An 11,736-nucleotide genomic window follows, 5' to 3' on the forward strand; every position below is an offset into this window, starting at 1 on the left:
GATATTGCTTTCAAAGGTTGTGTCATTGGTGCGTCTCTAAAAAGCTTAATTACACTCATCAGAGTATAATTCGATGTTCATTCAGGGGCCGGTGATGATTCTGATTGTCAGAAGGCGCAGGCCATTCAAGAGATAAATAAATCGATAGGCACACGAGAGAGAGGTTTGATTTTTTTATTTTTTTCCTCCCCCCCCCCCCCCCTCGATCCCCGTATCGATCGAGGCTCGTCCTGTCCTGTCCTGTCGGAGCCGGCGAGCTGCAGAGCTGACGCAGGCGGTGTGCGGAGGCTGTGGAGGGGTTGTTGTTGTGCATTTTTTTTTAGTTTTTTTTTTTATGTCTTTGTCCTCTTAAAAATGTTCTGCCGTTTTATTTTCTTTGAATGGCGACTCTGCATCGGTTTGCAGGATGTCTGACAAAATGGGATTGTAGAACAAACATGGGCTCGTCAGTTCATTTTCTTAGGTAAACACTTTAGTCTTGAATGTTTTCTTTATCATGTTTACAAGAGCAGGTTCATGTTTTAGTGCAGGTGCCAACACAGACCTCATGAGCTGATTAAAGAAAACAATTAACTGCAGCCCCTCTGAGCTGAACCGTTGGGGGATACGGAGACCCCGGAGGTGCCCTGGTTTCCTCACAGGGCTTTCGACTGCATTTGCAGGCTGCCCTTTTCTAAGCGATTGGGAGAGGATTACTGTAGTTTTTTCTTTTTCTGTGCATTGCCTTTTTTCTTCACTGTCTCGCACATCGCCTCCAGCTGTGCTTGCCGAGTGTTGGCTGGCAGGGCCTGGTCTTCTGCCACAGCCGGTTCAGACTCTCTTGTCGTGAGTGGCAGGGCCAGCGCCACCACACCCTGCCCCGTCTGAAGAGCCCCTCTCTGGGCTGAACCCTCGGCTGTAGGGGGATCCAAACTAATTAAACCGCCGCTTTCTGCTGCAGCTTTTTAAATAACGAGCACACAGTTGTTCTTTTCCACATCTGTGTTTAAATATGTGGGTTATGTCTGTCGCCCTCACTTTCAGAAGATCAGTCTTTCTGATTGTGCTGCTGAGTGCTGTGTGTTCAGGCATACCTTGCTCTGATAACACGTTTCTTATTCACCATATTTTTTCTGCATTAGTTGATTTTTCTTCTGTTACTCTTCCATGTAAACTGTGTTTGGCGTTCCGACTGGGTTCGGTGTTCTGGTTCTGTGTTCTGTACATCACCAGCAGCAGCCTTTATTGATCCACTGCAGACCGAGGGCCTCCCCAGGATATGTCCACATGTTGCAGTGTAAAGCATCATATACATACATGTATATATAGGATACAATAGATGCATACTGCCAGAGCTCATTTATGGGAGTTTAATACAAAAACGATATATATATACCCACAATTAACATTTTGTTTTCCATACATGCATTAATACAAGCTGCTTATTGTTCAGAACATACCACAAATCATTCAAGATGTAGTCAGTCAATGTGTATATTTGTGTGTCTGTGTATATATTCAAATAACTCTTTATTATAAATCACTTTATTTTTTAATTAAACATAATTACCAGCACAAAGTGAACCCTGAGTGACATGTCTGTCTGAAATGGCCTGCTGTTCCAAGTGTGAATTATAGTAATGACAGAAGTGAAGATTTCTCTGTCTAAATAAATAAGTAAAGGTCAGGACTACTCCGCAGTGGCTGTAATTAGACCCTGCACTGTGTGCTCTCTCTCAAGGCAGCTGGGTCACTGACACACTTATTTCTGACCTTTAGTGGAAATGCTTTAGCTGCTCATTGAGTAAGTGTGCAAGAGCCAGAAACAGCTCGATGTGTCGCTCTCGTGTCGGTGGATGACATGCCGTCATCGGTGCGATGTAGAGAATCATTACAAATGCACCATAGGCTGGAATTAATTGTTCATGAAAGAAATTGGCCGATCCTGCACTTTTCGCTGGTTTCCGTTGCGTCCTGCTGGGTGTTATACGACCTCTTCTTGTCAGGGTCCCGGCGCTCTTCCCCCTCTCCCCTTCTCGGTCATGAGTTCTCCAGCCTGCGCACGAGAGACGACATCAACAGTGTTGCTGCTGCGCTGATGGTTCTTCTTTAAACACAGCGTCACTGCGATCGTTCCCTCCGAGCGACAGCATCGCTCAGCCGGGAGACGAGTCCTCTGAGGGGAGCTGAGTGCCGTTAGAACGCTGTTGTTGTTTGTTCCTCAGGAGCGTGATGAGAGCGGCTGTGTTGTGTAAATGTTGTCCTTCATGTCAGGTGACGCTGCCTTGCCCTTCTCACCTGTAGCCGTGTCTTCTGGGACGACCCCTGAGCTTTAGCAGGTTTTTATGTAAACATTGTGATGTCGATATCAGTTTGGAACTCATTTTAGTGCTTAACTGGAACTAGTTAGCTGCTGGTAAACAAATTACTTAAACTCACAGTGATTCAGAGCTCCTGAATTGTAAAACAACACACACTTTCTTTCTCTCTCTTTCTCTTTCAATATTCAGTAGGCTCACTAACATTTTAACGAAGCCTCTTTCCCTGTGTCTCCCCTCTTCGTTGTTCAGATCCCCTACCTGGCCGATGGCGTGCGAATCCACGGGGAGAAAGTGACCGAGGCGCTCAGGCCTTTCCACGACCGGCTGGAGGCCTGTTTCAGGCAGCTGCGGGAGAAGGTGGAGAAGCAGTACGGGATCCGGACGCTGGTAAGACCCTGCTTAGCTTCTCACATGGTTTTCAGACGAGGTCAACCGACCTGCTTTTCACACTTTCTTCTGTGTTGGTTTTATGCGGATGGATGCTTCAATGTGTTGAACTCTGACTCTCACTTCTGGGAACCCAGCCGGGCTCAGGGTCTCGCTGGACCGAAGCGCAGCACCTTTACCGTGAAGGTGTTGCCAGCTGTGCGTCAACAGGGTCAACACGGCTCCTCTCTCTCTGAGGCGCGAACATGGTGCCCAGTAATGTGCTGAGGTGAGGCGTGACACACCGAGGACACGGACTGAACCTCTCGCTGCCTCGCCTGGTGTTGTATAACTGTGCTGATCCCAGCCCATTAATTTGCCCAAGGGAAGTCCTTGAAAATGACCTCTCTGAAGGTGCTCGGCCGGTGTGGGGTTGTGGGGGTTTGCTGTCCGGTTACCAGACCGTGTGCTGTGTGCCGTAGAAACATCCCCCCGTGATTTCAAACGATCACATGGTGTTAATTTGATGAATTTTTGTCGTCTGAAATCCACACTTTACGTTATTTATTATTTTGGTTTCTTAGAGACAATAGTTCCGACTGATTTGCGTCATGTGTTTCTTGACTGTAAACAGTCCCCTCAGCCCCCCCACCAATCTGACATCAACGCTTGGTTTGTGCCTCCTAATGACTCAGCCCTCGGTTTTTATAATTTTTGTTTTTACCCAGAGTGACATTGATTTTTTGCTCAGTTCATATAGATCTGCTTTAATGAGCTGACGTGCATTTTCAAGCAGATTGTTCAGTAGATCCTAAATTGACGTGTATGAGATTTGTAATCACTATAAATCACTAAGAAACCAGCCATATCTGCCCATTGTGACGGGATTCATTATTAGACGCTTACTAAACTCTCATTCCTTCACTGCACCAGATCCTGCTAGATTTCCGAGATACAAATTCATCAAAAATACACAAGTACCTAGGCCAAGAAGGCTTAAACTATCCTGTCTAACAAATGTATTGATGTATTTGCTTATCAAAAGCATCAATATGGGATTTTCACATCTGTTTAACACATCTTTACTATATGAGCCTGTCAGTCCATAATGATTTTGGTTATAATCCAGGAAAACCCTGCTACAGTTTTTACCTCCTGGTTTGAACTCTGACCTCAGATGGCCACCCCTGTAAATGTGCACACACACAATATGTATGTGAGCAAAACCTATTTATTCTGCAGTGTCTCCGATCCCTTTGTGTGTTTTTAGCGATTTCTGATCTAGTTGTGAGAGGATTCACGTATTTTCTGAATTATGTCCTTTGTATTGAGACGGCCCGGTTTAATTTGAAACTCATTAAACCAAAACACGGGGTGCTGCACTCCATATCGTGGCCCAGCCAGGCGTCTGACACAGTTGTCCACCACCACGTGCACCTCGCCGAATCACAGATCACACCATCCTAATTGGGCCGTCCGCCGTTAACGCGAGCCGGCGCTGCGGAACGTGGGCCCTCTGTATCGATCATCCGGATGGGAGAATCTACACGAGATGGATACCGTGGCTGTTACTCACCGTGTGGCTCGTGTTGTGCGCATGATGAACGGCTTCTACGATTCAGTCCCAAGGACAGCGGAATACGTTGCGGTGACAGTCGGGCGATGCATGCGACGCATCAATAACACGCGTTTGCTGCCGCCCGGGGAGATGACTGAGGGCCTGCGCACGGTTAATATTCTCTCTGGGCGCCGCGGGTCTCGATCACAAACTCGGGAATCAGCTCGAGCTTCACATGAGCAGATAGGATAGAATCACCACGCGCTCATGATCAGGTTGCTCTCTCATTAGTGCGTCGTGCACACCGGGCCTGAAAGATTCAACACCTCATCTCGGTCACCGGAGATGGACACACTGACACACTTGTTGTCGCTTGATCAGTGTCAATATTTTATTTAGATTGTTTAATTGGAAGACTTACTAAGGGTTCCAGTATGAGAGATTGAGCATTATATTATTCCTGCCTGGCCTTTAAATCTCTGTCACAAAGTATAATGTGCGCCTTTTGAGTATTGGACTGTCTGTGTGCTGTGTGTACCTGTGCTTTATTGTGGGTTTGTGTTTTTGTTTTTCCCACAACATTAATAAGTAAATTAGGAGTATTTACCACGGTAAACCCGGGCCAGCGCGTTTGTGTACATGTCTGCTGGTGATGCAGTGTGTGTGTGTGTGTATTTGCATCCTCTGCCCTGCGTTGATCCCTCCCGCCTGTGTTCACAGCAGACCGCGGCGGATGAGAGGCGAGGCAGCCGCCCGCGCTCCATGGTGCGCTCCTTCACCATGCCCTCCTCCCAGAGACCCCTGTCCGTGGCCTCAGTCACCTCCATCTCCTCCGACAACTCGCCGTCCCGCCCGGGATCCGACGGGTGAGTTGCGGTGCTGCTCTGCGGTGACAGCGGCTCACTGGCAGAAATGTTGCTCTGATGAACAGATACTTTGCAATAAACCTACACACTTGCACACTGAAGGACACACTTGACAAATGCACACACACACTCTTATTTCACTGCTGTTTCTAATTCCCCCCCACATCTCTCGTATCTCCAGATTGAAATGTAAAGTCTGACTCCTATTAAGCGACCAATCAGAGTGACTTTTAGAGTCAAGTACATGTCAGACAGATACCGTTCACTGCAGGCAACGTTATTACTTCTCAAATTTGGTCTGAGCAGCGCAGGCGATTGCAAATCACTTTGAGAGACGGACCACTTTCTGTTGTGTATTTTAATCGGTTTTGTAATGCGAGATCAAGATGCACAACAATATAGACACAGACCTGACTGGCCGATGGGTAGTCTGTGATGTTGGCGCAATAAAAGCGTTCCTGGCTAACAGCCTCTCATTGTAAAGAGAGGCAGTAATGTGCTTTTCCCGCAATGGTGTGTCGATATTCTATTTGGGCTTTTTCATTTTTATTGGCAAAATGTAGTGGCTGGCAGCCATAACCCCACCATCCTCGACACGGGGGATATTACCGCTCATATGGAATAAAGCCTATAGAACCCATTAATGCTCCTGCTGCTAAAAGCAGAACCTCTAAAGCCAATACAATAAAGGGCTGAAATTAAATTACAAATCTTTGTTTGTAGCCGTTAAACACTTTCCTTTGACTTAATCATGCAAGTCTTTAATGGCCTTGCTTGTTAAAATCTACATTCTGCCAATTAAGATTCCTGATATCGGGCTTATGAAGGGTTTATGACTACTTTGTATAATCAAAAGTGTCAGGGGCGCCAAGATTGCAACTTCTGTGGAAGATTCATTACTGCGTCTCATTAATGCATATTATTGGGATGTGGATTTGCATTCACATTGACTCCTACACAGATGGAGCCAGGGAAGTAATAAATAGAAATTCATCCATTATTGCGCCGTTACGGGAATATAGAATAGCAGACCTTTCACAAATTGAGCATTTTTATTTAATTTTATTTTGCAGAACAATTTCAGGCGTTCGTGGCAGAATGTGGGGCTCGAATTATACCTAAATACTTTGGTTTAGATTTACAATTTGAGCTGAGCCACTTAAGAATAATTTGATCTGGAGGAGAGAATAAAATCAAGTGTCCGCTTCAAGTCAAATTGTAATTTAAAAATAAAAACATGACGTATTCTGCATTTTTTTGTTCTGCTGTTGTGCATTATAATTGGCCCTTAATAGAAGCAGCCTGAAATAATAGCCAGATGTAATTATAATAATTCTTTAATACCTAATTGTTTAGCAGCACATAAGAGGTCGGCAGCTGTTAAGAGTTCATTATAAAGGAATCGTTTGTTTCTAGTTTTTTTTTTGCCCAAGTCTTATGGTGAATATGTTGAGGATGTGTTTTTGTGTCCAGTACAGTCGGCTGCACACGGACAATGCATGAGACGCTGTTAACAGTCTGAAAGGCAGATGTCAAAGCATCAGGGAGACGTACGGACTAGTTCCCCCGCAGAGACAGGTCCTGGGGAGATGCTTTAAGACCAGTGGGGAGAGACCCGGCCCTGCTCCTCTGGCGTCTCTTGACCGTGGTGTGAATTGCCATCTAATGGGAGGTGTGAGTTATTACACGGTCCCGGAGAGGGAGGAGGCTGACCGTGTGGGGAGACTCTCGCCTGCAGTGACTGGGTACCTGAGCCTTCGTGTCTCAGGCCGAGATCATCACAGTTGTCCCGCTCCCGGTGTGATGTTTCCCTGGACAGTAGCTCCCACGTTGATAAGATGCTATTCGCTTGAAAGATGGTCTTTATTCCTTTGTTAGAGTCACCCGATTGCGTTCTTCTCCTCTTTAATCACAAGCTTTGGTTCTTAAGATAGTGCAGTAATCACACCCCAAATAAATACCCTGCATTCGGTTATTAGTGCTGTGAAAAGTCTTCTCTGTTTTCTTGCTTTGTGCAGCTGGGGGCCGGAGAGGGGGGATTTGGGAAATAAAACATGAAAGTAATATGATTGTTAGTACAGTTATGGTTTTATTAGTTTTCCAGATTTGTTTTGTGATGTTTCCTCTCCTTTTCTCTCTCTCTGTCTCTGGATCCCCCCTCAGCTTCGCACTCGAGCCTCTGCTGCCAAAGAAACTGCACTCGAAATCCCAGGACAAACTGGACCGGGACGAGCCCGAAAGGGAGCGGAAGGAGAAGAAGAAGGAGAAGAGGAACAGTAAACACCAGGAGCTGTTCGACAAGGAGTTCAAGGCGGCTGACATCCCGCTGCAGCCCGCGGAGGCCGTCATCCTGTCCGAGACCGTGAGTTCCCTCACACTCGAGAGCGCCACTGTTCCCAGGGAACACTTCAAATACAGAAACCCGACGTGTGTGAAAATAGTTCTTCCTCCTTTGAAGCCCATGCTGACTGAGGAGCCCCTACCCTGCTGGTTTGTGTTCCAACTGAGCTCTCAATTACTTAATTGAACCTTAATTGAACTAATAATTTCCTAAATCAGAGCCTTTTAATTATTTTAAACAGTAGGGGTTTTAAGTTAAGTACAGAATTGTATAAAGAACTTATTAAAGAACCAACTCTTTTATTACACCATTTAAAAAGTCAAGTCTAAGCGGATTGTTATTTAAATTAAGGTTCCATTATGTAATTGAGAGCTCGGTTGGAACACAAACCAGGGTAGGACCAGGACCAGGATTGGGGACAGCTGGTCTAGTTTAGATTGAGTGGAAGTGTTTGGGCCGGGTGATTACATAAAGCAGACAGATTCGCTCAGTTTGCCCTTGAGTAAAACGCTGAAGATTTCTCTGTTACACAAATATAGACCGTGAGGTTGAGTACAACGCAATTAGACGTCACAGCGTTATCACACATCACAGTTTAACTGCAGGCGTTCACTTTAATGGGCTTTCTTTTCTGTACCCGAGTAATAATTCATACACCAAAGTGTTTAGTCAGGATGGAACTAATTGTGTTCTGGCATGGAAGGCATTTTTGCTTTATTCATTTTCCTTGAAATGATACGATTTAGTCCGTTTCGTCTTTCTCTCCTGAAGAGAAGTTGTACGTCTTCAGTGTGAATGTAATGCAGTGAGATGAGACGACTTTTAAAATGAGTGCCGTGCATCTCCCTCCTGAGGAAAAAACAGATATTCATCACAATGCAAATGTATATGAATATACTTGTATTTACTAATACAGGTTTATTCCACAATGGCCCTGTTTGTGAGCCATTCATGGATGATAATGATCATTTGAGTGAATTCAGTATTCTCCCTGTGAGACTCAGAAATCGGAGGTTTGGGTTTCCTTTCACAAGAACAGCCACGAGCAGCCGGGACACCTGCTCTCGCTCGGCCCTGGGGTCTCTAACCGGTGTCTCTTTCCTTGGCTCCAGATCAGCCCCCTCCGGCCTCAGAGACCAAAGAGTCAGGTGCTCAACGTGATGGCAGGAGACCGCCGCTTCTCCGTGTCCCCGGGGCCCCCCGCCGCCTCCTCGGTCCCGCCTCCCATCACCCCCCGGGCCAAGCTGTCCTTCAGCCTGCAGCTGGGCTCCAGTGAGTAGATCGAGCAGCTCCCCCAGACAGACCGGTACCCCCATCCCGACAAAAAGCATACAATTGCGATAAATGAAACGCTTCTGTAACGGCCCTGTGTTCCCCGCAGATCTGGAGCTCAACGGGATGGGAAGTCCAGAGAAAGGAGAGATCCCGCCTCCCCTCCCTGTGAAAGGCATCACCGCGGATTATGGGAATCTGGTGGATAGTCAAGACCTGTCAAGTCCTACGACTCCTCCGCCGCCCCCGCCACATCAAAGGGTAAGTGCTTTAATTAGCCACGAAACGAGCCGTTAACGAGGCAGGTCGTTTGCGAGCGAAACGCAAACCTGACGCGCAGGATACAGCTGAGAAATCCGGCTCTAAATCCCCCGTGAGGATTCGGGGGGGGAGAAGAACGTGAATTAGTCTCCAAATGATGTCAGGTCTCAGAGGTTACCCTCCCCGCAGCCGTGCCAGGTGGGCGTAGCTCCCGTGTTTTTTATTAAAGCCTTTAAGTGCGGAGGTTCAGAGTCGAGTGATTGATAGGATGATTACTTTGCCTTTCACATCATTCAACACTGTTCCGGCATTAATCAGGATGTTCTGAGGTTTTCCCTGATAAGGAAGAGACGGAGGCTTTTTTTCCTCTCCCCCATTCAGTTAACTAATCTTATTTATATGCTGTCAGGAGCTACAGACAGGCAGTAAAGTGCGGCCCGGGCAGATAACTCCCGTCCGGGCGACAGTGATGTAGTGGGAACACGTCGCTCTGTCTCAGGGCCCTGATCGAGGCGTGGCGCTGCGATTTGTACACACTCACCTCTTGTGTCGGGCGATCAGCGTTTCAACGAGCGCGTCGGCTCGGTTTCACTCGTCCTTCTGCCGGTGGTTCCCTCGTGCGAGTTCAGGTGTTTAATGAATGGAAAAGAGAAGGGTGGAGATGGTCACGAATGTCCTTAAATCATGAATGAATCTCTCGCACAGCCTGGTGGCCATAATGATGCTCTGTAGTGAGAGCGTGTGATGTCTGTGTTAGTGTCGGCGTGCCACGCTTTTAGCCTCGGCGAATCGGTGAAATTGTTTGACATTCAGACGGTTCATGCAGGTTTCAAAACACCGCTTTAATGACTGGGGGGGAAATGAGTCCATCTTTGAGAAGCAACACAATGTCTGGCCTATTGTCTGTGAACTGTTTGTAACTTTCTCTTCCGGGTTAATGTCAGTGATGAAATGGGACAAAAATGTTTGTCAAATATTTAATGTCGTTGTTCTGTTCTTTTAGTTTTTTGACAAAAATGGCTCTGTGGCCGGAAAACACTGACGACCCCGCACATTAGCTTGACTAAAACACAAATACATTAATACTTGAATGCTTCCCTCTCCCACCCCCACTTGTCTTACTAATGCCCTGGCTGCTTTATTTAAATCTACTGATGACAAGCGGAACGTTTTATTTAGTTGTTTTGAATGGTGTATACATTTGAAGGGGATTTGCACAACAGCACAGTTAAATACTGAGACCTCTTCTGTAACTGGAAGAATTGACTGATTCGGTCCATTTGCTGCTTTTACAGTATCATCTGCAATCAAATATACTCTTCTGTGCCATTGTCTTAGTACTTGTGCGGTTTCTTGCTTAAAATGCACAGAATGACAAAAATGTATGCTTATATACTTGCCCAAACACAGTCCTGGGGAGCCCCTATCCCGTAAGTTTTGTCAGTCACCCTAAATCACTAATTCCAACCGACTGGGACACATAGGTGTTATTGGTCAATTAAGCAATTAACTTGTCCAATTAAGGGAATTCTGGTCAGTGAGGGCTGAAAATTGTAGTTTCTTTATACCAACTTTATTTCACAAATCTCCTGCTTATTTGAGCACAGTAAAATGGTTCCAGAGTCCATCTTCAGAGCATGTTTGTCAACGAGACCAAGACTGTTCCCAACTGCGTTAACCCTTCACTCGATCCACTGGTTTTTTTTTTCTCAGCATCTGCCTCCTCCTCTGCCCAGCAAGACCCCGCCTCCCCCGCCGCCCAAAACCACCAGGAAACAGACCTCCATCGACTCGGGCATCGTCCAGTGAGCGGCAGAGCCCGAACCACCATCCCCAAAGACTGAGCTGTCATTTTTTCTACTGTTTTTTTTTTCCCTCTCCTTCACAGCTTGAAAAGAAGAATACCTCATCCCGGCCGGCACAGAGTATAATTATTATTTGCTTTAGTGAGATGAGTCTGTCAGTCGTAGGAGATTCCTGCCACGGCACAGATTATTAATCAAGCCTTCAACTGCGGAGTTGTTGATACTAATGCATACAATTACCAGGCTATAAATACTAAATGAGTTATTGTTCTGCTTTTACACCGTGATCAAGATATTTGTTTTTAATCATATCTGTATTCGTGCTGAGGGGTGGTTGATGTTGACTGAATTACTTTTGAGTTGCCAATATTACCTAACTGTTTTGTACAGACGGTTGTATATATGATTTTTATTTTTCAAACATTTTGATGCCTTTTATATCATAACACAGCATTAGCATAACTGGCAAATAAATCCAAAAAGGGCTTGTAGGGTTAAAATGACAGGGATTGTAAAGTATCTTTTTTATAGACCTTATTTAATAGCCTGGACATAATGGGATTTGGAGTTTATACGACTAACTTGTGTGTTTTTTTCCTCTTCGCTGTTGCCATTGTATTATCGTTGTATAGGATTTGCAATAGAGCGATTTAACCCTGGATTAGAATGACATGATTCCAACTTCACTACTGACATCCGAATAAACTTTCAAAGTGTATGTATTTTTTAAAAGGGTTTTGTGCGTCTTTGTCCTTTGCACAGCCGGGGCCAGTTTTCTCGATCTGAGCGCGGCTGAATAGGAGTGATTGTGCCGTTTGATAAAGATTGATGTCTGTCGCAGTGTGAACAGACTTCTGAAGCAGAAACACCTTTTTGTCCAATAAGGGGTGCAGTTCTGAGCCCCAATGCCGGCCCACCCACACAGCGCATATTAAGAGCACCTTAATTAAGGACTAAAGTAAATCCC

General features: G+C 45.8%; 1 protein-coding gene across 5 annotated transcripts in view; it reads left to right on the forward strand.

The window, feature by feature from the left end:
• dock1 (dedicator of cytokinesis 1) overlaps window positions 1-11,501 on the forward strand; it is a 238,902-nt gene extending 227,401 nt beyond the window's left edge. For 3 of the 5 annotated variants that reach the window (XM_066693809.1, XM_066693807.1, XM_066693810.1), the window contains exons 47-52: window positions 2,550-2,687; window positions 4,945-5,090; window positions 7,254-7,452; window positions 8,544-8,703; window positions 8,813-8,964; window positions 10,678-11,501. In XM_066693809.1, the coding sequence (XP_066549906.1) occupies window positions 2,550-2,687; window positions 4,945-5,090; window positions 7,254-7,452; window positions 8,544-8,703; window positions 8,813-8,964; window positions 10,678-10,773 (891 nt within the window). In that variant the 3' untranslated portion in view covers window positions 10,774-11,501. The remainder of the gene's footprint in view (window positions 1-2,549; window positions 2,688-4,944; window positions 5,091-7,253; window positions 7,453-8,543; window positions 8,704-8,812; window positions 8,965-10,677) is intronic. The other 2 variants (XM_066693808.1, XM_066693811.1) reach the window with 1 other exon arrangement.
• The last annotated feature ends 235 nt before the right edge of the window (window positions 11,502-11,736 follow it).

The sequence above is a fragment of the Amia ocellicauda genome, chromosome 20, assembly GCF_036373705.1.
Source record: "Amia ocellicauda isolate fAmiCal2 chromosome 20, fAmiCal2.hap1, whole genome shotgun sequence".
Classification (NCBI taxonomy): Eukaryota; Metazoa; Chordata; class Actinopteri; order Amiiformes; family Amiidae; genus Amia; species Amia ocellicauda.